This window comes from Leopardus geoffroyi, chromosome D2 (genome assembly GCF_018350155.1).
Source record: "Leopardus geoffroyi isolate Oge1 chromosome D2, O.geoffroyi_Oge1_pat1.0, whole genome shotgun sequence".
NCBI lineage: Eukaryota > Metazoa > Chordata > Mammalia > Carnivora > Felidae > Leopardus > Leopardus geoffroyi.
Window position 1 is genome coordinate 9,081,671 of NC_059334.1, and position 25,878 is coordinate 9,107,548.

Below are 25,878 nucleotides of genomic sequence, written 5' to 3' on the forward strand. Positions count from 1 at the left end.
TGAGTCAGTTGGAGTTGAGGAGGAAATTAGATGACAAAGCATTAGTTCAGAGCTTAAGACCATTGAAATGGTCTTTGAAGTGGTCTTCAGGAATCAGTTTTTAGAGGCTCCGATGAACCTTTGGAAGTGGCATGGTGACTTGACTCCAATGTTCAGTGTCCCTGAATCACCCAGAATCTCCTACTGTCACTTTTATACACAAATGTTATCTTTTTTATTGGAATAAGTTATATTGACTTAAGACATACTATCTGTATATATGTATAACAACCATGTGTATTTTATACGTGTGTGTATATACACATATAGTACCGGGCATCTTTGGTTCAGTATTATATCTTTGAAAAATACCCATGTTGTGTGTGTGATTAGTTAATTGCTGTATATTTCTGTGTAGCATTCCATTGTGACTATCCCAGAGTTTATCTCTTTATTTTTATGCTACATCTTTAGGATACATATTGGAAACACACTTGTTTCGAAACTTATTTCTTTTGAATTTTAAAGTATTTGAATAACCTTGATGTAAATATTCTTCTGTGTGTGTTTTGGAGGACACAAACTGTTTTTTAATTTTTGAAATCTTTAAATGAAGTTCATTCATTAATTTGAGAGAGAGTGTGTGAATGTGACAGGGGAGAGCAGAGAGAGAGGGAGAGAGAGTCCCCGGCAGGCTGCATGCTGTTAGCACAGAGCGCAATGGGAGGCCCAATCTCATGAACCGTGAGGTTATCACCCGAGCTGAAACCAAGAGTTGAATGCTCACCTGACTGTGCCACCCAGGCACCCCTAAACTCTTATGTGTGTTAGATGTGTGACCAGAAATGGACTTGCTGGGTACAGAGTAGCTACATATCTAATCAATGTGTGTTAGTTTTAACAGTTTTCCAGCATGGTTGTACTAAATCATATTGCCACTAGCAGTGTGTGAGGAGTTTAATTGCAGTTCATCATTATGAGCACTTGATATTGTCAGTCTAATTAAATTTAACCATTCTGGTCGTTGTGTTGCTCTATCTCGTCAGGTTTTAATTCCCATTTCTCTGATGACTAATGATGTTGAGTATTCTTTCATATGTTCATTGGCTTTTTGGATGTCCTTTAGCATAGTAACTGTTCAGGTTTTTGCCGATACTAGTTTATTGGGTTATTGGTCTTATTGAATAATTCTAGAAGTTTTATGGGAATGCAAACTGATGCAGCCGCTCTGGAAAACAGTGTGGAGAGTCCTTAAAAATTTAAAAATAGAACTACCCTATGACCCAGCAGTAGCACTACTAGGAATTTACCCATGGGATACAGGATTGCTGATGCATAGGGGCACCTATATCCCAATGTTTATAGCAGCGCTTTCAACAATAGCCAAATTATGGAAAGAGCCTAAATGTCCATCAACTAATGAATGGTTAAAGAAGACCTGGTTTATATATACAATGGAATACTACTTGGCAATGAGAAAGGATGAAATCATGCCATTTGCAGCAACGTGGATGGAACTGGAAGGTATTATGCTAAGTGAAATAAGTCAGTCAGAGGAAGATAGATACTGTATTTTCACTCATGTGGATCTTGAGAAACTTAACACAAGACCATGGGGGGAGAGGAAGGGAAAAAATAGTGACAAACAGGGGTGGGGGGGCCAACCATAAGAGACTCTTAAATACAGAGAACAAACTGAGGGTTTAGGGGGGGTGGGGGAGAGGGGAAAGTGGGTAATGGGAACTGAGGAGGGCATTAGTTGGGATGAGCACTGAGTGTGGTATGTAATCCAATTTGACAATAAATTATATTAAAAAAATTCCCTAAAAATGAATTCTAGAAGTCTTAAAATATATCTTGAATATGAATTGTTTGTAGAAATATGTATTTATTGACAATATCTTTTCTGAGTTATGTCTTATCTTCTCCATGACTTCTGATGACGGTTGAAAAGACTGTCCTTTCTCCTGCTGATTGGTGGTTTTATATTTGTCATTTATTGGGTGAGCATGTATTTGTGGTTTTGTTTCTGGGCTTTCTGATTGTTCTGTTGGCTGAGTTATCCTTCATGACAATACCACTGCGTTTTATTTATCGTAACTTAATTATAAGTTATGATATCTGGCAGCGTCACTCTTCTAGGTTGGCTATTTTCTTCAGGGTTGTGTGGGTATAACGAATACAGAAAATTGCTAAGAACATCTTTTGAGTTTTATTTATTTACTTGTTTATTTAGATTTATTTATTTTGAGGGTGAGAAAGAGAAAGTACGAGTTGGGAAGGGGCAGAGAGAGGAGATCTGATTCTGAGCTGACTCGGCACCTCCAGGACAGAGCCCGTCAGGACTCAGTCTCACAGAAACGTGAAATCATGACCTGAGTTGAAACTAAGAGTTGGATGCTGAGCCAACTAAGCCACCCAGGTTCCCCATTTATCTTTTTTTTAGTGTTATTGATTTATTTTTTAAGTACTTCTTTTTTTTTTTTAATGTTTATTTTTGAGAGAGAGAGCACGTGGGGGCGAGGGTCAAAGAGAGAGGGAGACACAGAATTCGAAGCAGGCTCCAGGCTGTGAGGTGTCATCACAGGATGCTTTCCTTAACATCACCCCAGCGATGGCCCTGCACTTTGGTCACTAGTAGTAGACTACAGCTTCTTTTTAAAAATTGTTTTAAAAATTTAAAAATTTAAAAATAGGTGAGATATAATTCACCTACCACTAAATTCACTCCTTTAAGAGTGGAAAATTCAATGGTTTGTAAGCATATTCACAAAGTTGTGCAACCATCACCACTGTCAAATCCCAGCATGTTTTCTCACCAGCTTCTTTTAGCTCTCCCAGGTACAGCCATATTGATCCCTCCCTGATGGGCACACCAGCTGGGAGGCGTGAGCCCCAGAGGCGTTGTCCCCCCACCTCCGTGCCCTTTTGAGCGGCCTGCGGTAACTGGATGACACCGCTCTGAAGGTCTGAATTCCAGTTCTGCAGGGCTCTTCTCTGAGTATCTGTAGTATCAGCATGACCCAGCACCTCCTCCGCTTCAGGTGTGGAATCCCAGTTCTGTGGGGCCGCTCTCCTGAGTGACTTCTTCCGTCATGTTACCCTGAAATGGGAGCTGCTCTCTGCCCGTGTTACGCCTGTGTTGCCTCAGTGTCCAGTTTTGCCTTTAAAATGCCTGTTTTAACCTGCTCTATTAAATTCCCTCTCTTATAACATTTGGGTGGATTCTCTTCCCATCTGGACCCTGACTGATGTAAACATTCTTGTACGCACATCACTGAAAGTTAATTTTATGATAGCGTCATGTGGAGTCGTGTACGTGCTGGAAGTGCCAGATTAAAAATCCGTTAAAATTTGATAGAAACGAGCCTCCAGGGAGTTTACATGAATTAAACTCAGAGTAACAGTGACTGGGAATAAGTATCTCCTCAACCCCATACCATAACTCTATATTCCTCGTTTTAAAAATATTTTTAAGTCTTATATTTCAAAGTGTACTTTATTTATTCATTATTTCCCCAAACTGGAAATTTTTTTTTTAACGTTTATTTATTTTTGAGACAGAGAGAGACAGAGCATGAATGGGGGAGGGACAGAGAGAGAGGGAGACACAGAATCGGAAGCAGGCTCCAGGCTCCGAGCCATCAGCCCAGAGCCTGACGCGGGGCTCGAACTCACGGACCGCGAGATCGTGACCTGAACTGAAGTCGGACGCTCAACCGACTGAGCCACCCAGGCGCCCCTAACCAAACTGGAAATTAAAGTCACTTGACTGGGGAATAGTTAAGTGTGGTATATCCATACCGTGGAGTAGGACTTGGGAAGCAAATGTTTGGTTATTTCTGAGAGAGAGAGAGAGACAGGGCGCAAGCAGGGGAGGGGCAGAGAGAGGAGACACAGAATCCGAAGCAGATTTCAGGCTCTGGGCTGTCTGCAAAGAGCCCGAAGTGGGGCTTGAACAAAGGAACCATGAGGTCATGACCTGAGCCGAATTCGAACACTTAACGGACTGACCCACCCAGGCGCCCCAAGGACTTGGGAAATAAAAACCAACAATGTATGTGTATTGATACATAAAATAAGAAGGATGAATCTGAAGTATGTTGTACTCAGTCAAAGATACCAGACTCACAAGATTACATACTGTAAGATTCTATATGCATGGGACTTTCCAGAAAAGGCAAACCTATAGGCATGAAGTATAGATAGTAGCTGCCAGAGGATAGAGTGGTAAGGAAGTTTGACTTCAAAAGAGTAGCACGAAGGAATTTGAGGGCTGTGGTGAAATAGTTTTGGATTTTGGCTGTGGTGGTGGTTACACAGATCTCCGCATTTTGTCACAATTCCTGAAACTACACCAGAGTGAACTTTTGTGTATAGAAGTAAAATGAAAAAATTTTCTCTCAATAAATGATAGGTTACATGTTTTTACTTAAACATTTGCATTCTTTTAAATTCTCATAATAGACTTTTACATACATTTGTCATTCATTGTCATTTTCTTTTTTATCATGAGTGCTTAGTTATGTAGCCGGATTCACGTTTCTATTGACTTAAAGATCTCTTTATTAATTAACATATCTTTTCTTTCAAATATTAAAAATATATTTCCTTGTTTATTTGCTTTTAACTTAAAATAGAGCTGAACTATTTGTTATTGCTAATACTAAAACGCATCGGATACTAAATTTATGGTTTTTATTTTTGGTGTCACAGCTTGTCACCTTTATTTTCCTAGTGGTTTATTTTACACATTTCAAATCTTGAATCCCTGTGAATTATACCCTGTGTGAACTATGTCCCTAAGGCTATTCCAAACTGTTGGGAATGACTTGCTGTTTGGAATATTCCATTCATTTCTCATTGCCTTGAAATGCTATATTTATTAGACTACATTCAGAAAAACACTCTGAATCATGGCCATGTTTCCATGAAGCAGATGCCAGACTACTTGTAGTGGAGCACTATTATACGTGTTGATATTTCCTAGGAAGTTTTCTTTTCGAAATGTTGTCAGTTTCGATTTTCATGTATTACAGATGAAGTTACGAATGCTTTTGTAAAGTACCTATTAAAGTACACAAAAATCAAAGAGAAAAAAGTATGTACAAAAGTTGGTTGACAGTGTTAGTGGAATTTGTCACAGTATATTGAGTTTCAGTGAAAGGGTCTACTTCCATTTCTTCAAGTAATGTTAGTGTCCTAGAAGAAAGAATAGGATTATGTAGACGAATAAAGACATTTTCTTTTGGACTGTCGATTTTCTGATTTATCTACGATTTTCGTTCATTGCTTTCATGCTTTTGATGAATTACCTTGCTTGATGCCACCCTCGTCCCCTGGCTTTTTATTTCCAGAGAGAATCGCTGACGGTGTCAGATACTATTTTTTTATTTTAAAAATTCTTTTATTGCTTGATGGAATCTGTTTCCTAGTATTTAAAAAAGTGAAGTCGACAAGCAGGTTCCTATTCCTGACACTTGTGTGTCTAAATTACACACTGGGTGCACATTGATCTCAGATGTAATCTGCAACTTTTGGGGAGTCCCTGACGGGCTCTTCTGCTTGGGTAACTATGTCAAGCACACCCACCTTCTCACGCTAGATAAAGACACACTCAGCTAACCCCCATCGCCGCCCGCGGAGTCTGAACGAAATGGTAGCTCTGGCTGTCAGCGCTGACTGCTCCCACTGCCGGTTCTGCGAGTGCCTGGTTTCGCAGGTGCCTGGTTCTACGCACCCCTGGTACCGCCTTCTGCCTCTGTGCGCTTCCGCCCCGTTTTTTCTTCCTTCCGGTTTCTTCTCGCGTTAAGAGCCGCTTCCGGAGTCGCTGGGTCTCTGACCTTTACTGGGGTCAGTTCTCCGTATTGAGGGAGGGATCGGTGAGCCTGGGACTGTTGGGCAAGGGCCAATGGGGGCGCCGTGTGCCCGGGAGTCTGTGCCCCGGCGGTCGGTGCCCGATCGTGTGGAGGAGGTCCGTGGACCGGTGACGGCGGGATGGGGACGTGTCCATCAGCACTAGAGGTCGGGCCCCCCGGTGCTCAGTCCCTGCCGGAGCGGCCGGGGCCGTTCGCGGGCCCGGTTCTGGAGGCGGCGGGAGGAGGGCGTGTGCCCGGAGGCGGTGGGAGAGGGACGGCGCTGCGGCCGGGAGGGGGGCCCGAGGAGCGCGTCGGGTGGAGGCGGGGTGGTCCGGGAAGACGGGCGCCCCTGCCTGGACTGACTCGGTTACCGCCCCGCCTCTTGGTTCTCCTTGTATCCTTCCTGAGTCTGAGCGGCTCTCCAGTCGGGTCCGTGACTGCTTCTTGAGGTGTGGTGTTACTCAGTCCGGCATTAGGGAAGGATCTCCAAGAATCCCTTACTTTTTGTCTCATTGAATAGAAACATTGTTTGTTTGTTTGTTTGTTTGTTTTTCTTCTCGAAGGTTACTGACTTATTCAGAATCACAGTTTGTTAGTGGCGAAGACTGGAAGTTGTGTCTCCTGACTCCAGAGAGACTTCCTGCTTTTCCACACGAGGAAAGGCAAATTACTTTTAAAAAGATCCTTTTGAGAAACAGCAACCAGGATCAAGAAATGAAAACATAGACCTTTCATTAAAGCATTGCTTTTTATCGTTTTCTGTGTAATCAGTAATCAAAGGTTTAGTAACAGTGGGGAAATTGATAAACAGTTTAATCAGGAGTATTTTTTTAAGTTTACTTATTTTGGGGAGAGAGAGAGAGAGCGAGCGAGCGAGTGCGAGAACCCAGAAGAAGCAGAGAAAGAGGGAGAGAGAATCCCAAGCCGGTTCAACACTGTCAACGCAGAGCCTGCTGTGGGGCTTGATCCCACGAACCCTAAGATCTTGACCTGAAAGAGTAGAGGCTTAACTGATTGAGCCACCCAGGTGCCCCAGGTTGGGAATGTTTTTTACAGTAGTTTGGTGGAGAGTTAATGTTATGTCACTGAGTTGATGTTTTATTTAAACTAACTTTTTTGTTGAAAAATTTTTTGTGAGCATCTAGAGAGGTTTAAACTGTGAAAAAAAAAATCCCCAGGAAGCAAATATTTACGTTTACCCAGTGAAAACTTTTATGCCCAGCACCTACTACATGATTGTGTCAGAGTCCTGTTAGATAGGTGGTCTTTGAACATCTGTTGTTCTTTCTGAAGGTGAAAGGCACTGACGCTCTTCTATCTATTGGGTTGTATAGTTTTATAGGGCAGGAGCATTCAGGAGCCACCAGGCAGGCCAGCTCTTTTAGGACCTCATTTCTCCTATAACTCAGCACATCACCAGAGTTGTCTACACTTTTCCAAGACAGCAGAAAATGAACAAATCCCAGGTAAGTTGTTCATTCCCCACATTATTTTGCAGTGGACTTGGTGAGATTTGTGAGTCCCATACTAATGGGAAATTAGCAATAGATAGAAATCTACCTTTACAGAAAATACAAAGTAACAGATCAATAGCAAGGCTAAGATGGCTCTTAGATGCATGCTGATCATTCTATATTTTAGAATTTCTAAGCTGACCTACAAATAACATCTCTGTTTCTGAAAACCATGGAGAAAGGAAGACAGTCTTTTGGATATAGACAGAGTTTTTTCAAGACACAGACTTTTTGGATGATATCAAAGAAGTTTTGGTCTTAACATAGGTACACATAGTGAATAACCTTCCTGTGACAGCCCTGAAATGAGTGCCTAAAACTATTCCTCACTGAAAGTAAAAGGGTCCAAGAGATAGCTCAAGTAGTTAATTTAATGATGGTCTTGTTCGATCCTTGTATAAAACCTGATATGTTTAGGGGCACCTAGGTGGCTCAGTAGGTTGAGCTTTTGAGTTCGGCTCAGGTCAGGATCTCACACTCCGTGAGTTTGAGCCCCACGTCAGGCTCTGTGCTGACAGCTCAGAGCCTGGAGCCTGCTTCAGACTGTGTCTCCCTCTCTCTCTCTCTCACCCTCCCCTGTTCATGCTCTGTCTCTCTCTGTCTCAAAAATAAATAAAATTTTAAAAAAAAATTAAAAAAAAAAACAACTCTCCATGAGTACTTTAGCTGGGTTGTGTATGCGAGTTGTATAGCCTATCGTTTAAAGTTAAATTCTCCAGTAAGTCTGTCTGAGCTTCTCCGTCAAATTCATCCCATAGCTTTCTGCCTTGGTTTTTCTTCTTCACTGTTTGGGATCTGTCCAGGTAAAGGTTGCCAATGATTCAATTGTATTTACTGACCACTCTTTCCAGGAGACACTTGGTCTCTTTTGATGGATACTGGAAAAATGGTTGAATAATACTGTTTATTGTTTTGAGTACTTCTAAAAATATGTAAACTATCTTAATGTGTAATTGACAGGCATTTTCTCTTCTTAGTTCACTAGTTATTTGAGATCTATCCATATGTAGCTTATTTCCTTTTTTTTTTTTAATTAGAATCTTAATCAGGCTGCGGACTCAGTGCAGAGGTCAGTCTCACGACAGTGAGATCATGACCTGAGCCGAAATCAAGAGTCACATGCTTTACCACCTAGACACCCCTGTAGTTTGTTTCTTTTAATGTTGGATTTTCCCGCTGTGTGGTCACACTGTATTCTAAATACTATATTTTACTGATAGACATGTAGGTAATTTGCATGTTTCATTAATATAACAGCTGCTGTGAATATCCTTGTCATTCTCTGTGGTAAATGCAGATGTATCCCCAGACCCTGGAGCATTGCTTCTCAGAGTGAGGATCTTTGGCCAGAAATGGCAGCGTCACCTCGAAACTTGTTTGACATGCAGATTGTGATCCACCATCCCAAACCTACTGGAAGAGAACTTCTGGAGGCCAGGCCCAGCAATCTGTGTTTTTAGGGGATGTCCATGTGATGGCTGATAACACATTAAGTTTAAGAATCACTGGTCCAGTGTCCAGTGATTAATATTTTTGAGTTACAGGATATTAGGATCCTTTTTCTAGGTAAATTGTTACTCATCAGAAAACTGTGTCTTCTCCAGATACTGAAGTTATTTCTACTTCAAATGGGTAAAAACTTCACTGTTTAATTTGTATGTGTCTGATTATTGAGTTTGTGCAAATTTCATAAATTTATGGTGTATAAGTGTTCAGTAATACTATAGTTTTCAGGTTGAATTCTTGCATACCTGTTGTTAGAATTATTTCTGTGCATTTCATGTTTTCTAATATACATGTATCTCCCCCCCCCCCCCCCCGTGAGGGAGAGCGGGAGCTGGGAGAGGGGGACAGGGAAACTCTTAAGCCAACTCCACACTCAGGGTGTAGCCCGACATGAGCATGGATCCCACGTCCCTGGGGTAATGACCACAGCAGAAATCAAGAGTCTGGTGTTCAACTAAGCCACCCAGTATTATGTATTAAAATTTAAATATATTTTTATTTTCACTTTTTAATTGCTTGTTGCTGGCATGTTATTTTTTATATATTGACCTTATTTCCAACAAGTTTTCTACACTAATTTACTATATTATAATAGTTTACCTCCCAAATGTGTGGATTTTTTATGTATACACATGTATAATCTGGGAATAGTGACACTGTTATCTACTTTTTCCAGTTTTATACCTTTTTTTTCTTTATTGCCTTCTTACGTCCTCAAATATATAATATTAAATAGAAGCAAGAGTAAGGGGGAAGCTTTCCTTTTGGTATGGATTTTTGCTGTATTTTTTTGCATTTCTTGATGACATCCAGGATATGCAGTTCTGTTCCTAGTTATGTAAAATTTTTTTTTTTCATGGGTGCCTATTTAATTTTATTAAATGGTTTTGGTCATCTGTTGAAATCATGATATGATATGTCTGCATTATCTTAGTAAATTACGTTAAATGTAATATAAAATTAATACATTAATTTTAAATATAAAACTAAAGAGATATTTCTGAAATAAACCTAACCTGGTTATGATAATATTTTGTTTTGGAATTATGTATCTGTCCATGAAAGAGATTAACCAGTAAAGGTATTTTTTGCTGGTAAGGGATATGTTCTTGTTTGGATTTAGTATTTAGTGTCAAAGATATTTTGAATATGTAACAAGAATTCTTGAGTATTTCCTCCTGCTTTCTCCCCAAAATTGTGTTTTATTTTGTTTCTACTTTTTTAGGTATTCATTATATGTATTGCCATCTTTACCTGGAGTTAGTTTATATCCCTCCCTTCTTTTCTTTCTTCATTGTTAAGTAGGCTCTGCATGAAATGTGGGGCTCGAACTCATCACCCTGGTTTACAACATCCCATATTTTCCTTCTCCTCCCAGCCTCTGGCAATCCCTATTTTATGCTGTGTTACTATGAGTTAGGGATTTTGTTTTTGTTTTTGTTTGTTTTTGAGATACTACTTATATATGGTAAGTTATACTATATGGTATATCTTTTCCCTCTGACTTATTTCATTTAGCATGGTGCCCTCAAGGTCTGTCCATATTGTCACAAATGGCAGGATTTCCTTTGTTTTTATGGTTGAATAGTATTCCATTGTGTGAGTGTGTCTATATATATACGTATTTATATATATATACACACATTCTCATTACCCCATTCCTCTGTTGATGGATACTTAGGCTGTGTCATGCCTCAGCTATTGTCCATAGTGCTGCAGTGAACAGGGGATTACAGGTGTCTCTTGCAGTTTTCTTTCCATCCCTTTTGGATTTGTACCTAAAATTGGGATTGCTAGATCATCTGGTAGTTCCATTTTTAATTTTTTGAGGGACCGCTATAGTGTTTTCCAAGGTGGCAGCACCAGTTTACATTCTCACCAACAGTGAATGAGGGTTCCCTTCACGCCACATTCTTGCCATTTGTTATCTCTTGTCTTTTTGATAATAGCTATTCTGAGAGGTGTGAAAGTGGTATTTCATTGTGGTTTCAATTTGCATTTCCTTGATGATTCATGGTATTGAGCACCATTGCATATACATATTGGATTGGCCGTTTGTAGGTCTTTGGAAAAATGTCTGTTCAGGTCCTTTGTTCATTTTAATTGGATTATTTGCTTTTTGGTTTTTGTATTGTATGAGTTGTGTATACATTTTGGATATTAACGTCTTATCAGATACATGATTTGTGAATATCTTTTCCCAATCTGCAGGTTACTTTTCAGTTTATGGACTGTTTGCTGGGCAGAGCTCTTAAGTTCGACGAAGGCTTGTTTGAGCTTTGGTTGCCTTGCTTTTGGCATCTTATCCAAAGAAAACATCATTCTAAAGAACAATATTGAGCTTCTCCCCTATGTTTTCTTCCAGGAATTGTATGGTATCAGTTCTTATGTTTAAGTCTGATTCATTTCAGGTTAATTTGTATGAGTGGTGTAAGATAGGGGTATAGTTTCATTCTCTTGCATGTAGGTGTCCCGTTATCCCGCCACCTTTTACTGAAGAGACTATCCCATCCCCATTGTGTGTTTTTGGCACCCTGTCAAAAATCAGTCGACCATATATGCGTGGGTTTATTGGGGGGGTGTCTCTTCTGTTCCATTTGACTGTAACTGTTTTTATCACTGAAATAAGTCTCCCTTTCACTACAGTTGGTATTCCCTGTAATGTACCTTAATTAGGCCTTTATTCACTTCGTTCATTAACCATTTATGAATAGTTAGTACGTGTCCTAATGTGTGCCAGCTGGTGAGGATTCTAAGACTGAGACATCGCTCTTTATAAAGAGAAACTCTTAGAACTGTGTAGGGCATTAAAAGAAACTCACGTGATTTTGACGTTACTATAAGTCCTACAGTGGGGATCCTGTTTTGTTTTCCTTATGATTTTTCATTTCTGGTTAAAAATGAAGAGACAAGATTTTCAAGCCTAAAATAACATAATTGTTTTTTGTATTGGGTGACGTAACCCATTTGTATTTGTTCTTGTTAGGCTTTAGTCCCTCCATCTGACAATGTATTTCTTCCCTATGCTTTTTCTTGGTTGTGTGGGGCACCCTGATTGAGTGGGAGCCGGCAGGGGGTGCCAGTGAAGAATTCACTCGAGACAGAACAGAGGAAATAGAAGTTTACTGGATATCCTGCAAGGGAGCAGCTGGCCGGATGGCAAAGGGGAGACCGTCTGCTACTAGGCGGTGGTGAGGGGCTGTAGTTCTAGAGTAGCTGTAACTTTTCCCCCTTTTTTGGTAATCTTAGGCACTGTGCCTGCCGTGGGCAGCCCATTGGTCAGTGAGGGCCTGTGGCTTAATGAGCCTGTTCACGTCAGCTTGGTGGTCGTGGTCGTGGTCGCTGTGGGTCCTTTTGCCTTGCTCAAGCTTTGACTGCTCAAGCCTGTTGTATACACAAGTGGTCTCTAGAGGTTGTTCGTTTGTATTTTATTGGATTATTTTGTTTTGTTTTTTCAACACTGCATCAGTCAGCTTGTGTCGTAACAAAGGATTCCTAAATTTATTTTTTGTTTGTGTCTGTGATCTTAGGAGCTAAGGCGTGGCTCTGTTCCCTGTGCTGTGCATTGTGGGGTCAAGGATGAAGGATGATGTCTCTGAAAACTTCTCCCTGAAGTGACACATTTCCCTTGTACTGCTTTTCATTGGACAAAGCAAGTCACGTGGCCCAGGTTCATGTCAGGGGCAGGATTTGTAATGTACCCTTATGGGCAGGCAGGGGGCCAGGACTTAAAGTTTACTCCTTCTAGAGTGGTTCAGTATTTAAGTTTTATTGTAATATTAATTATCATTCAAGTTTAAATTGTGGTTATAGTTTGTAATTCTTTCAACATATAAAAGGACCTTTACTGTTACTGCAATTCGACCTTTACATTTACTTCAGTCATCTTCTGCTATCCTGTATTTTGTGGAAGCCCTCTGAAGTATTTTGTTTTCCTTAATGAAGAATATTTGTAATACTGTTTTTCAAACAGTTTCATGGGGCACCTGGGTGGCTCAGTCGCTTTAGCATCCTTCTCTTGATTTCGGTCCAGGGCATGATCTCACGGTTCCTGGAATGGAGTCGTGCTTGGGGCTCCACTCTCACAGCATGGACCCTGCGTGGGATCCTCTCTGTCCCTTTCTCTCTGCCCCTCCCCTGCTCGTGCTCTTTCTCTCTCTCAAAATAAATAAAGAAACCTAAAAAAAATTCTTGAAGCAGTTTCATTAAAGGACAGAGCTGGTATGTCAGGAATGATTTGGAATCGAATATATCTCTTGATTGGTGAATTCTGATTATGTGCCTGGATAATACTACGTTAAGTAAGTTTTCTGGATTAGCTAGTGCAATCCTACACCACCTTTATGCTGTAGGTTCCGAAATTACAGAAGCTTATAAGGATTTACATTCATGATCTATATAGAATAGTTCATTTGCAGAAAATGCAGTTTGAGAAGTGGACAAATTTGAGATCTCTTGACTCCTAGTCGACCGGAAGATGCCTCTTCTGGCAATATGACGCTTGAAATGTGAGAACCGAAACTCACATTACAAATGATAGTGGAAGTGTTCTCACTGGGTCATGAGGTGCCTACTGGTTTTGAAAATGACTCAGGAAGATCTTTGTGTGCTGCTGATTTTATCATCTTGCTCACCTCACTTCTTCATAGACTTGTCATGTCTCAGTGTATTCTCCCACTTCAGATACTTAAGGAACCTCAGCCTTTATACTCACGATATGTAGCTGCATCAACAGGTAGAAACACATTATTTACATATATTTTTTAACTTTTTTATGTTTATTTTTGAGAGAGAGACAAAGAACATGGGTTGGGGTGGAGCAGGGAGAGAGGGAGATACAGAATCCCAAGCAGGCTTCATGCTGTCCTTACAGAACACGATGCAGGGTTCAAACCCGTGAACAGGGAGATCATTACCTGAGCCGAACTTAGCCACCCAGGCACCCTTCGGATTTTACCTTTTAAACTGGAGAACAAAAATTTGTAACAAAATGTATTGATAGTATACTTATGTAATTCATAAATATCAAGTTTGGTAGTACTCAAAAGTGTTCTTTTTTTTTTTTAATTTTTTTAAATGTTTATTCATTTTTGAGAGACAGATCATGAGCAGGGAAGGGGCAGGGAGAGAGGGAGACACAGAATCCGAAACAGGCTCCAGGCTCTGAGATGTCAGCAGAGCCCGACGCGGGGCTTGAACTCACGAACTGCGAGATCATGACCTGAGTCGAAGTCAGAAGCTCAACCTACTGAGTCACCCGGGCTCCCCAGTACTCCAAAATATTTTTTTTTTTTAATTTTTTTTTTTTCAAAGTTTTATTTATTTTTGGGACAGTGAGAGACAGAGCATGAACGGGAGAGGGGCAGAGAGAGAGGGAGACACAGAATCAGAAACAGGCTCCAGGCTCTGAGCCATCAGCCCAGAGCCTGACGCGGGGCTCGAACTCACGGACCGCGAGATCGTGACCTGGCTGAAGTCGGATGCTTAACCGACTGCGCCACCCAGGCACCCCCAAAATATTCTTTAAGGTGGAAAGTGTTCACACATTTTGAAGACTCAGTCTAAATTTACTCTGTGATCCTTTCCATGAATTCCTTTATGGCCCTTCCTGTCATCACAGATCCGGGGTGGATTCTCATCTTTTCCTCCGCCATTTGCCCTCTTCTCATTTCGCGAATGTGTTAAAGGAGTCCCGCCTTTGCTTGCACCCGGGACCGTGACCCTGTGTTCGTGAGAGTACGGGGTTCTTCTTTCCAACAGCCGTTCTTCAATGAGGCCCCACAGAGAGCTAATTTTGCTGCTCATTTGTTTTAGTCTGTCTTGTTCATACTTCATCTTAGCGATTGTAACCTGTTTCTGCATGTTTTCTTATCAGATTATGTGCTCCTTGAATACAAGAACAGTTTTATTAATCTTAGCATTTCTAAGAATTGCAACAGTTCCGGATACATTGTGGGATTTGGTGATTTTTACATTAATAATACCCTGAAGCAATGGCATAGTGTTTGTTAGATTTCTCGTCTACCCTCAAAGCCTAAAGCCAAACACACCTTCTGCAGACTATTTTGGTAATCATGAGAAGGATTGGTTCCCATACAGCTTTTCCATGTCACCCAATTCTGAACATTTCAGATTGAACAGAGATTCCAGGGATCAGTATCATTTAAGGATGTGACCGTGGGCTTCACCCAGGAGGAGTGGCAGTGCTTGGACTCCAGTCAGAGGTCCCTGTACAGGGACGTGATGCTGGAGAACTACAGCCACCTTGTCTCAGTGGGTAAGGACTGTTTTTATATAATTCCAAGTAGCAAGTTTTGATCGTGTTAATTATGAGGCGTATAGGCTCTGTGCCGCGTTGAATGATATTTAAGATTGGAATTGAGGAGTCGTTGCCGATTGACCGCCATTGGGCGCCAGGAAGGTAGTTGTGTTTACCTCTCCAGTGAAGTGTTCCGTGGCTTCTTCACTGAGCAGCTGCAGCGGCTTCCTCCTCTTCCAGCGGCCCTGAAGTCTAGGCCACCTGGTCTGAATCCTGAATGATTTCACGTTGACAGGGTCCTGTGCTACGAAACCAGAGGTGATCTTCAGGCTGGAGCAAGGAGAGGAGCCATGGATATCGGAGGAAGAATTCCCAAGCGAGAGCCTCCCAGGTGAGTTGATACATACGGCACGGATGAACATCAGGACATTTATTATCTTCCCATGATTAACCCAGGGCTGGACAACTTTGGAATGTGTTTTTAAGGTATCTGTTTAGAAGTCATAATCCAGTGAGTGACTGAGAATACTGGTTATTGAACCAAACCTCCAGATTCTGCTGTCACGAAAATTGTTCTCCTGTTTGATTCACGTTTTGAATATTCACCAATTCTTACATTTGTCAACAGACCAATCTTTGCCTTCCTCCCCTTTGCCATCGTTTTCCTGCATGAGTCTGTGTTTCTCAAAGCAGTGTCAGCCTCCGACCTTACCTGCGTTGTTGCACTGCATTCCTGCTGTTCCCAGGCATTGTTTCATACACTGATTTTCCGACTCAAATAATTTTTGAGTGCTTGCTGTTGTCTAAATACCATAGTAGTGAGAGGCACTTGGGTGGCTCAGTCAGTTGAGCGTGTAACTTCAGCTCAGGTCATGATCTTGCTGTCCATGAGTCGAGCCCTGCATCGGGCTCTGTGCTGACAGCTCAGAGCCTGGAGCTTGCTTCAGATTCTGTGTCTCCCTCTCTCTTGGCCCTCCCCCACTCGTGCTCTCTCTCTCTCTCAAAAATTAATACATGTTAAAAAAATTTTTTTGATTAAAAACAATTAATAAATGCCATAGCAGTGAAAGAATAATGTGCCAGTGACTTTATACAAGTAGCACTAGTGGCCAAGAGATGCATGCAGAGATGGTCAACATCACTAACGTGAGGGACATGCACATCCGAGCCACGTCACACCATTTAGAATGGCTAGCACCAAGAAGACAAGAGAGAACAAGTGTTGGCGAGGGTGAGGAGAAAAGGGAACTCTTGTGCACTGTCGGTGGTGGTGATGTAAATCGGTTCACCTACTGTGGAAAAGGGTGTGCAGATTCCTCAAGCAGTTAAATATAGAACTGTCCTAGGATCCCGCAGTTGTACTTGGGAACATACCCGAAGAAAATGAAAAGAGGATATCGAAGAGAATATACACATTCACGTGTATCACGGCCTTATTCACAATAGCCAGATCTGGACACAACCTGCGTGCTCGTCAGTTCATGAATGGCTGAAGAAAGAAAAGAAAGTAGTAGTATTCAGTCATGAGAAATGACATCCTGCCACTTTAAGAGAAAGACAGTTACTGTATGGTGTCACTTATATCTGGAATCTGGAAAAGGCAAACTCATGATAACGGAGGGTAATGTGGTGGTTCCCAGGGGATGGGGAGTGGGAAAGGAGGGATGGTACAAGATCGGAAGAGATAAGTAAGCCCCAGAGATGGCGGATACCATATCAAGAATGCAGACAGTATCGTATTGTGATCATCACACTTGCCAAGACACCAGAACTGAATCGTTCCAATCACTAATAAGACCTGGGAATTGTGTAACATAATAAAGGTGCTGATTATTGGTACAGTAGCAGACATAATACAGTTTATAATTGTCTGAAACTAACATGTACACCTTGAATTTATATAGTTATATGTCTCATACATTTGAAAAGTAGCACTAGAAAGAGATACTTCTGCATATTAACGCTGTGTAGTGGTATAAAATGACCTTGGTATAAATTGTGCTGCTTTAAGAAGAGTAGTCAGGGGAGACCTAAAGTAGGAGATCAGCCACCATTAGAATAGGATTTGAGTGAAATGTTTGTGTGAGTTGGGTGGTTTCTGCCTCTTCTCAGCAAGGGGAATAGCACCCACTAAGCCAATGAGCAGGAATGTGTTTGGTGTTTTTTGGGAAATAGCGGAAAAAAAAAAAAGTACAATGGCCAAAGGGGAGTGAGTGATTGATGAGTGTGGGACAGGAAATGATGTCAGGCAGTTTGGCCCACAAGGTAAATATCATAAATCTTATTAAAGATTTTAATATTTTCCTTATTAGTATATTTTGGTTAATAAGCTATGTGTGATCTATGTTTATAAGATCTTTCTCACCTCTGGAGAAGATATTGGGAAGAGCATAAGCACTACAGATGTCGCTAGAGGACGCTTGTCGTTTTCCTTAAGGGTGATTGTGGTCAGTCCCGATTGGAAGGCATGGAGGTAACGAGAGGAGGGTGGATTCTCTCTGTGTCGGGAAGAAGAGTAACAGAAAGGGAAGAGAGGGTGGGACTTGAAGGATTTTAAAGAATAATGGTTGAAAACTTCCCAAGTTGGGCAGTAGAGCTAAAATTACTCATTCAAGAATCTGCATGAACTGTAAGAAAGATAAATGCAAAGGGATCCACGCCAATGGCATGTCATGATTACATTTCTAAAAACAAGAGAATGTTTCAGAGTAGCCGGAGAGAAACATCTCCTTTTCTTTGGAAATGATATGGATGTTTCAGCCAAAAGCATGGAAGCTAGAGGGAAATAATGCCCTTATTTGAGTACTGAAAGAAAAGAACTTTCAGACAAAAGCGGTATCTTATGAACATATATTAATGAGAGGAGAGCTGAAGATACCATAAAAAGGAAAACTAAGAGAAAGTGTTGTAAGCAAACAAAACTTTTAAAAATGGCTAGAGGACGTTCTCCGAATCGAAAGGAAATAACACTAGAAAGGTGGAACTTTAGAAAAGAAAGAAAATGGAAGTGGCAAAAATAAGGGTAAATATAATGGAGTTTTCTTCTCATGAGTTTCTATAATCATATTTGATTCAGGCAAAATTTAGAAATACCTTATGATTTGATGCTCTATGTGTGGAGAAAATGATATAATTACATTTAAAAGATAGAATAAAGGGCTTTAAATGGAATTAAAGTGTTACATTTCTTTTGAATTGATAAGATGTTGATCCGAGAAGACTGTGATAAATTATATATGTGCCTTTTACCTAGAAATGGACTCAAATACCTAGAACAACCACTAAAAAGTTATATGAAGTGGTATATTCAGAAATAGTGTAAACAGAAAAAAACGAGTACTCTAAATTAATGAAGATGGAATGTTTAAAAAAATGTTCAGGTAAGCAGTAAGAAAATAAGTTAGGAAGAGATGAATGAGAAACTGAGAAAACAACCGAAAAATAAAATGGCAGACTTAAACCTTGACATTAGCAGTGTTCACCATCAATGTAAATGAACTAAATACACCAATAGGCATATAAATTGGTAGACTGCATGAAACAGAAAACATGATGCAGAAATATGTTATCTACAAAAAATTCACTTCAGACAGAACATAGGTTGATAGGGAATAGAAAAAGATGGGGGCGCCTGGGTGGCTGGGTTAAGCATCTGAGTTTGATTCAGGTCATGATCTCATGGTTCGTGTGTTTGATCCCCGCGTCAGGCTTTGTGGTGACAGTTGAGACCCTGGAGCCTGCTTCAGATTTTGTGTCTCCCTCTCTCTCTTCCCCTACCTTGGTCATGCTCTGTTTCTCTCTCTCTCAAAAATAAACAATAATTTTTATGAGAAAGATGTACTATGCAAGTATTAATGAAAACAAAAGCAAGATTGACTCCATTAATATCAGATAAAGTAGTCTCGACGGCAAGAAAATTATTAGAGAAAAACAGGCAGTGATCCAAAATGTGACCGCACCAAACAACAGAACCTCCTAGGACACAAATCAAAACTGACTGAACTGAACGGATAAATAAACAAATCTTCAATTATATTTGGGGAATTCAGCACCTTACTGTTAGTAATTGGTAGAACTTTTAGACAACAGATATGAATTAATAGCAGATGTGGAAGAGCTGCAGAGCACATCCCTGAACAGGATTGAACGAAAATGTAGAATACTACCTAAAAGATTGGGGTGCCTGAGTGGCTCAGTTGATTAAGAATACTACCTAAAAGAGCAGGATATGTGTTCTCCTCCAGTGCTTGTGGAGCATTCAGTAAGGTAAAACATATACTGGGCCATGAAGAAAGCTTAGGAAATTTTGCAGAACTGAAATCATGCTATGTTGTCCGTACATAAAGAAATCAAACTGTGGGGGCACCTGTGTGGCTGAGTTGGTTGGGAGTCTGACTTCGGCTCAGGTCATGATCTCACGGATTATGAGTTCAAGCCCCATGCTGGGCTCTGTGCTTACAGCTCAGAGCCTAGATCTTGCTTCAGATTCTGTGTTTCCCTCTCTCTCTGCCCTTCCCCGACTTGTGTTTTGTCTTTCTCTCAAAAATAAATAAAAACATTACCCCCCCCCCAAAAAAAACCCTCACAAAACAAAAAAAAGAAATCAAACTGAATCAGTAACAGGAAGTCAACAGACCTTACAAATTAAACAAGACCCATGTAAGTAAAGCATGAATCAAAGAAGGCTCAACGGAAATTTTAAAAATACTTAGAACTAAGTGAAAAAGTATACCAATTTGTGTGTGAAGCAGGTTAAAGTGCTGTTATGGAAGTTTATAGTAATAAATGCTAACATTGGGTAAGATGAAAGGTCTTGAATCCATAATGAACTTTCTACGAACTTTCTACCTGAAGAAAGTGGAAAAGAACAAAGTAAATCCACAGCAAGTAGGAGAAAGAAAATGAAAAAAGCAGAAATCAATGAAGTTTATAATAGGAAAACAGTAGAGAAACCTAATGACACAACGCCAGTGCTTAGAAAAAAAATAAAATTGATAAACCTAGCAGTCTTCACACACACACACACACACACACACACACACACACACACACACACACACACACATGCACGCATACCCCAAACCACCAATATCAGGAAGGAAACGGGGCTATCACTTCTGGGTTCATTAACAGGATGATACTTTAAATGTTATGCTTTTAATTTGACAGTCGAGAAGAGATGCATCAATTCTTTAGAAATCCTAAACTACCAAACTCAAGATGACATGGACAATTTGGTCCATAGATTGTCATAGAAGATGATGTAGATAATTTGAATTAAAGAAATTTAATTTAAAATAGATTAAAATATCTACAGATGTTTTTACCGTCTATCAAACATGTAACCATTTAAGGAGGAATTAACACTGATTTTACACAATCTCTTCTAGAAAAATAGAAGGAAAAAGTTCTTTTTTTTTCAATATATGAAGTTTATTGTCAAATTGCCTTCCATACAACACTCAGTGCTCATCCCAAAAGATGCCCTCTTCAATACCCATCACCCACCCTCCCCTCTCTCCCACCCCCCATCAACCCACAGTTTGTTCTCAGTTTTTAAGAGTCTCTTCTGCTTTGGCTCTCTCCCACTCTAACCTCCTTTTTTTTTTTTTTTTTTTTTTTTCCTAGAAGGAAACAGTTCTAATGGAGTTTTTTCTTATCCCGATATCAAAACCATATAATGATAGCCCAGGAAACAATCTATAGATCGATATGTCCCATAAATTTACTAGCACAATTCCTTAACAAAGTATTAGCAAATAGAAACTAGCCATATATAAAAAGAATCCTACACTGTGACCGAGTGGGATATATTCCCAGTATGCAAAAGTGGTTCAACATTCCAGAACCAAGCAGCGTAATCTACCATAGGCTGACAAAGATGCTGTTATACATAAAATTGCTTTATTAATTTCCTTTCAGATTGTTGATTGCAGTTGCATAGAAGCCTTACCTGATTTGGGGGTCTTATATTGTGGCTTACAGCTTTTCTGAATTTATTTATTACCTCGAGTGGCCTTTTTGTAAATTCCTAGGGATGATTTGTAGTTAGAGGGAACTTTTCCACTCTTTCTTTAAGGCCAAAGAATTGTTTTCTTAATCCCAAAAGCAGATGGTCGCTCTTGGAAGAAAACCTACAAATAATTCTTAGGAATATAGATGCAGAACTCCAAATAAAGTCCAACAGTGTAGGAAAAGAATTATATGCCATGACGAATTAGGATTTATTCCAAGCCTGCAAGCTCATTCAACATTCAAAAATCAATTAACACAATCCATCCCATCAGTAAGCTGCAGAAAGAAAAACTGTATGATCCTTTGATAGGATCCTTTGATGCAGAAGAAGCATTTAACAGAATCCATGTATGATTAAAATTCAGCAAACTAGGAATAGAGAATTTCCTCAAGTTGATGAAAAACATCTACCAAAAAATCTGTTAACATCACATATAATAAAGAGAAACTGGGTGCTTTCTCTCTAAGATCAGGAGCAAGTCAGGGCCATCCGGTTTCACCACTCTTATTTGACATCTTCATAGAAATCCTAGGTAATGCAACAAAACGGATATGAAAGGTGACAAGGGAAGAAATAAAACTCTTCTTTTTGCAGAGATTCAATTGTCTAAGAATCCTAAAGCAGCACACTCCTACAACATAGAAGTCATTTATAGGGAGGTTGCCGGATACAAGCTTAATATTCAACAGGCATTTGCCTTATTAATATTTTAGTTGTAGTTGTCTTGTTATTGGTGAGTTGTAAGCGTTCTTTACATATTCTGTATATCAGTCCCTAATTAGGTGTATTGTTTACAAATATTTTCTCCCGTTTTGGCGTTGTCATTTTAGTATCTTGGCTGTGCGCTCTGCAGCAAAAGAGTTTTTTGTTTCATGAAATACAGGTTATCTGTTCTATCTTTTGTCGCTATTGGTTTTGGTGTTGTATCTAAAAGGGCTGTGTCTATCCCAAGGACAAAAACATTCATTCTTAAATTTTCCTTAAGTAAATAGTTGTTACATTTAGGTCTGTTACCCATTTTTGTGTATGGTATGAGGAACGAGTTTAATTGTTTTGCATGTAGCTATCCAATTGCCTCAGCATCAGTTGTTGAAGAGGGTGTGTATGTGTGGGGGTGTCATTTTGATGATACATCATTTTGATACATACACACACACACACACACACACACACACACACCCATTTCACATACCCCCAAACCCACGCCTCTGACAACCACCAGTATGTTCCTTGGATATATAAAATCACTGTATTTGTGTTTTTATTTTTCAAATTCCATTTAAGTGAGATCATTCGGTATTATTCTTCCTTTGTCTGACTTCTATGACTTTATATAATGCCGTCAGGATCTATCCATGGTGTCCCCAAATGGCAAGATTTCATTATTTATTAATGCTGAATAGTATTCTAGATGTATATCATGTTTATAAGATATGTATACAAAATATATACATATGTAAATGTATGTACTTTAGTATACATGACGTATGTAACTTAATGTATAACTATTTATACATTCTTCACTTATTTGTATAGTAGCACAGTGAAGAAATGTGTGTATATCTTTTCAGGTTAGTGTTTTCATTTTCTTCAGATAAATACCCAGAAGTGGAATTGCTGGATCATATGATAGTTGTATTTTTAATGTTTTGAGGAACTAACTACCATGTTGTGTTCTGTGGTGGCTTCACAATTTACCTTCCCACGAACAGTACCCAAGGGTTTCCTTTTCTTCACATCCTTGTAAACAGTGGTTATGTCTTTTCTTTTTGATAATAGTCATTCTAATAGCGTGAAGTGATATCTCATTGTGGTTTTGGTTTGTACTTCCCTGATGATGTAGTATTCCTTTTCAAGTACCTGTTGGCCGTCTGTATGTCTTCTTTGGAAAAATGTCTATTCATATCCTCTGCCCATTTTAAGTCAAATTTGATTTTTCTTATTGAGTAATATCAGTTGTGTTTTGGACATTAACCCCTTATCAGATAAATGGTTGCAAATAGTTTCTCCCATTCAGTGGATTGTCTTTATTGATGGTCTGCTTTGCTTTTTAGTTTGATGCAGTCCCACGTGCTCATTTTTGCTTTTGTTGCCTTTGTATTTAGGGTCAAATACAAAAACTTATTGCCGAGATTGATGTGTAGCCTACTGCCTGTTTTCTTCGAGGACTTTCATAGTTTCAGGTTTTGTGTTCCAGTCTTCAATCCATTTTGAGTTAGAGTTTGTGTATGGTGCAAGATAGCGGTTTAATTTCACTCTTTTGCATGTGGCTGTCCGTATTTCCTAACACCATTTATTGAAGTGGTGACTGTCCTTTCCCTATTGTATATTCTTGGCTCCTTTGTCGTAGAGTAGTTGACTTAGATGTGGGTTTATTGCTGGACTCCGTGTTCTGTTGCATGGATCTGTGTGTCTGCATTTATGCCGATAGCATACGGTTTTGATTACAATAGCTTTGTGGTATAGTTTGAAATCAGCAAGCATGCTACCTTCTGCTTTCTTGTTTCTTCTCAAGACTGCTTTGGCTATTCAGGATTTTTTGTGTGGGCTCCTGGCTGGCTCTGTTGTTTAGTGTCCAACTATTGATTTCAGCTCACGTCATGATCTCACGGTTCATGAGATCGAGGCCTGTGTTGGCATCTGCGCTGACAGTGCAGATCCTGCTTGGGATTCTCTATCTGCCCCTTTCCTGCTCACATGCATGTGTCTTCTTTCTCTCAAAATAAACAAATATTAAAAAAAAAAAAAAAAAAAAAACCTCTTGTGGTTCTACCTACAAATTTTAGTATTATTTCTTCTAGTGTGAAAATTGCTATTGGTATTTTCATAGGGATTGCATTGAGTATGTAGATTGCTTTGAATAGTAAGGACATTTAAAAAAAACTTTTTTTTTAATGTTCGTTTCTGAGAGATGGAGAGAGAGCATGAGTGGGGGAGAGGCAGAGAGACAGGGAGACACAGAATCCGAAGCAGGCTCCAGGATCTGAGCTGTCAGCGAAGAGCCCACTGCAGGGCTCGAACTCATGAACCATAGGATCATGACCTGAATTGAAGTCAGTTGCTTAAAGGACTGAGCCACCCAGGTAGCCCAGTAAGGACATTTTAATGCTAATCTTCCAATCTAAGAGTATAGTATATCTTTCCAGCTGTTTGTGTTGTCTTCTATTTCTTTTATTGATGTTTTCTAGTTTTTAGATTACAGATCTTTTTCCTTCTTGGTTAAGTTTATTCCTAGGTATTTTACAATTTTTGGTGCAATTGGAAAGGTAAATACTTTCTTAATTATTTATTATCAGTATTATTTTGTTATTAGTGTATAGAAATGCAGCAGATTTTTATATCTTGTTTTTTCTTTTTATTCTGCAGTCTTAACCTAATTCATACATCTGTGCCAACATTTTTTTGGTGGAGTCTTTACGGTTTTGTATATATTATATGACTTCACATAGTGATAGTTTCACTTCTTTAGCAACCTGGATACCATTTATTTATTTATTTTTGTTCTCTGATTTCTGCAGCTAGGACTTAATTTCATTACTGTGTTGAATAAAAGTACGAAGAATGGGCATCCTTGTCTTGTTCTTTATGTTAGAGAAAAAGCTTTTAGTTTTTCACCATTGAGTATGCTGTTAGCTTTTGTTTTTTTATATATGGCCATTATTCTGTTGAGGTGCGTTCCTTTTAACCCCACTTTGTTGAAGGATAACCTTATGATTTTTTTCCTTTATTTTGGTAATGTGTGTCATGTTGATGGATTTGTGGATGTTTGACCATCCATGTGTGCCTGTAATAAATCACACTTGGTTACGGTACATCTTCCTTTTAATGTATTGTTGCGTTAAGTTTGCTAATATTTTCTAGCATCTGTGTTCATTAGGGATATTCTGTCATGTTCTGTTCTTGTAGCATCATTGTCCGGTTTTGGTATGATGGTAATGCTGGCCTTGTAAAATGAGTTAGGAAATGTCCCTCCTCTTCTATTTTTTGGTGGAGTTTGAGAATGGTATTCTATTTTAGGTAATTTGTGGAATTCATCAGTGAAGGTGTTTGGTCCTGGGCTTTATTTGGTGGGTGTGGGGAGGAGGCTTTATTTTTAGGGAGGCTTTTTTTTCCTGATTCAGTTTCCTTAGTATTAATTGGTCTGTTCAGATTTCATGTTTTATTTCATCATGATTCACTCTTGGTAGACCATTTTTCTAGAGATTCATGCATCTCATCTAGAGTGTCAAATTTGTTATGACATAATTGTTCATAGTAGTCTCTTAAAATCCTTTGTGTTTCTGTGGTACGAGTTATAATATTTTATCTTTTCTGATTTAATTTATTTGAGTCCTCTTTGTCTTGGTTAGTCTAGTAAAAATTCAGTTTATTTTGTTTGTCTTTTCAAGGAACCAGCTCTTAATTTTATTGATCCTTTCAGATCATATTTCATTTATTTCTGCCCTGATCATGATTATTTTCCTTCCTTCTGCTAACTTGGGTTTCATGTCCTTGTTTTTTTCTAGTTCCTTGAGATGTAAGGTTAGGTTTTTTGTTTGTTTGAGAAGTTTCTGGATTCTTATTGTAAGTGTTTATTACTATGAATTTCCGTGTGAGTACTGCCTTTCCTGTATCCTTTAAGTTTTGATATGTTGTATTTCCGTTTTTATTTGCCTCAAGGTATCCCTTGGTTTCTCTGTTGACTCATTGGTTGTTCAGGAGAGAGTTGTTTAGTCTCCACATATCTGTGAATTTTCCAGTTTTCTT

At 39.5% G+C, this 25,878-nt stretch overlaps 2 protein-coding genes across 5 annotated transcripts in view; both read left to right on the forward strand.

Annotated features, from left to right (window-relative positions):
* LOC123576401 (zinc finger protein 33B-like) overlaps positions 1-25,878 on the forward strand; it is a 40,456-nt gene that overhangs the window by 415 nt on the left and 14,163 nt on the right. The window contains exons 3-4 of the mRNA XM_045437198.1: positions 14,990-15,134; positions 15,412-15,507. Coding sequence (XP_045293154.1) covers positions 15,101-15,134; positions 15,412-15,507 — 130 coding nt within the window. The 5' untranslated portion in view covers positions 14,990-15,100. The remainder of the gene's footprint in view (positions 1-14,989; positions 15,135-15,411; positions 15,508-25,878) is intronic.
* Positions 1-25,878, forward strand: part of LOC123576398 (zinc finger protein 37A-like) — a 193,489-nt gene that overhangs the window by 412 nt on the left and 167,199 nt on the right. Inside the window, exon 2 of one of the 4 annotated variants that reach the window (XM_045437185.1) lies at positions 7,172-7,303. The exons of 1 other annotated variant lie outside the window; for it this stretch is intronic. In XM_045437185.1, coding sequence (XP_045293141.1) covers positions 7,289-7,303 — 15 coding nt within the window. In that variant the 5' untranslated portion in view covers positions 7,172-7,288. Of the gene's footprint in view, positions 1-7,107; positions 7,304-15,412; positions 15,508-25,878 lie in introns of those variants that run through there. 2 more of the 4 variants (XM_045437187.1, XM_045437190.1) reach the window with 2 other exon arrangements.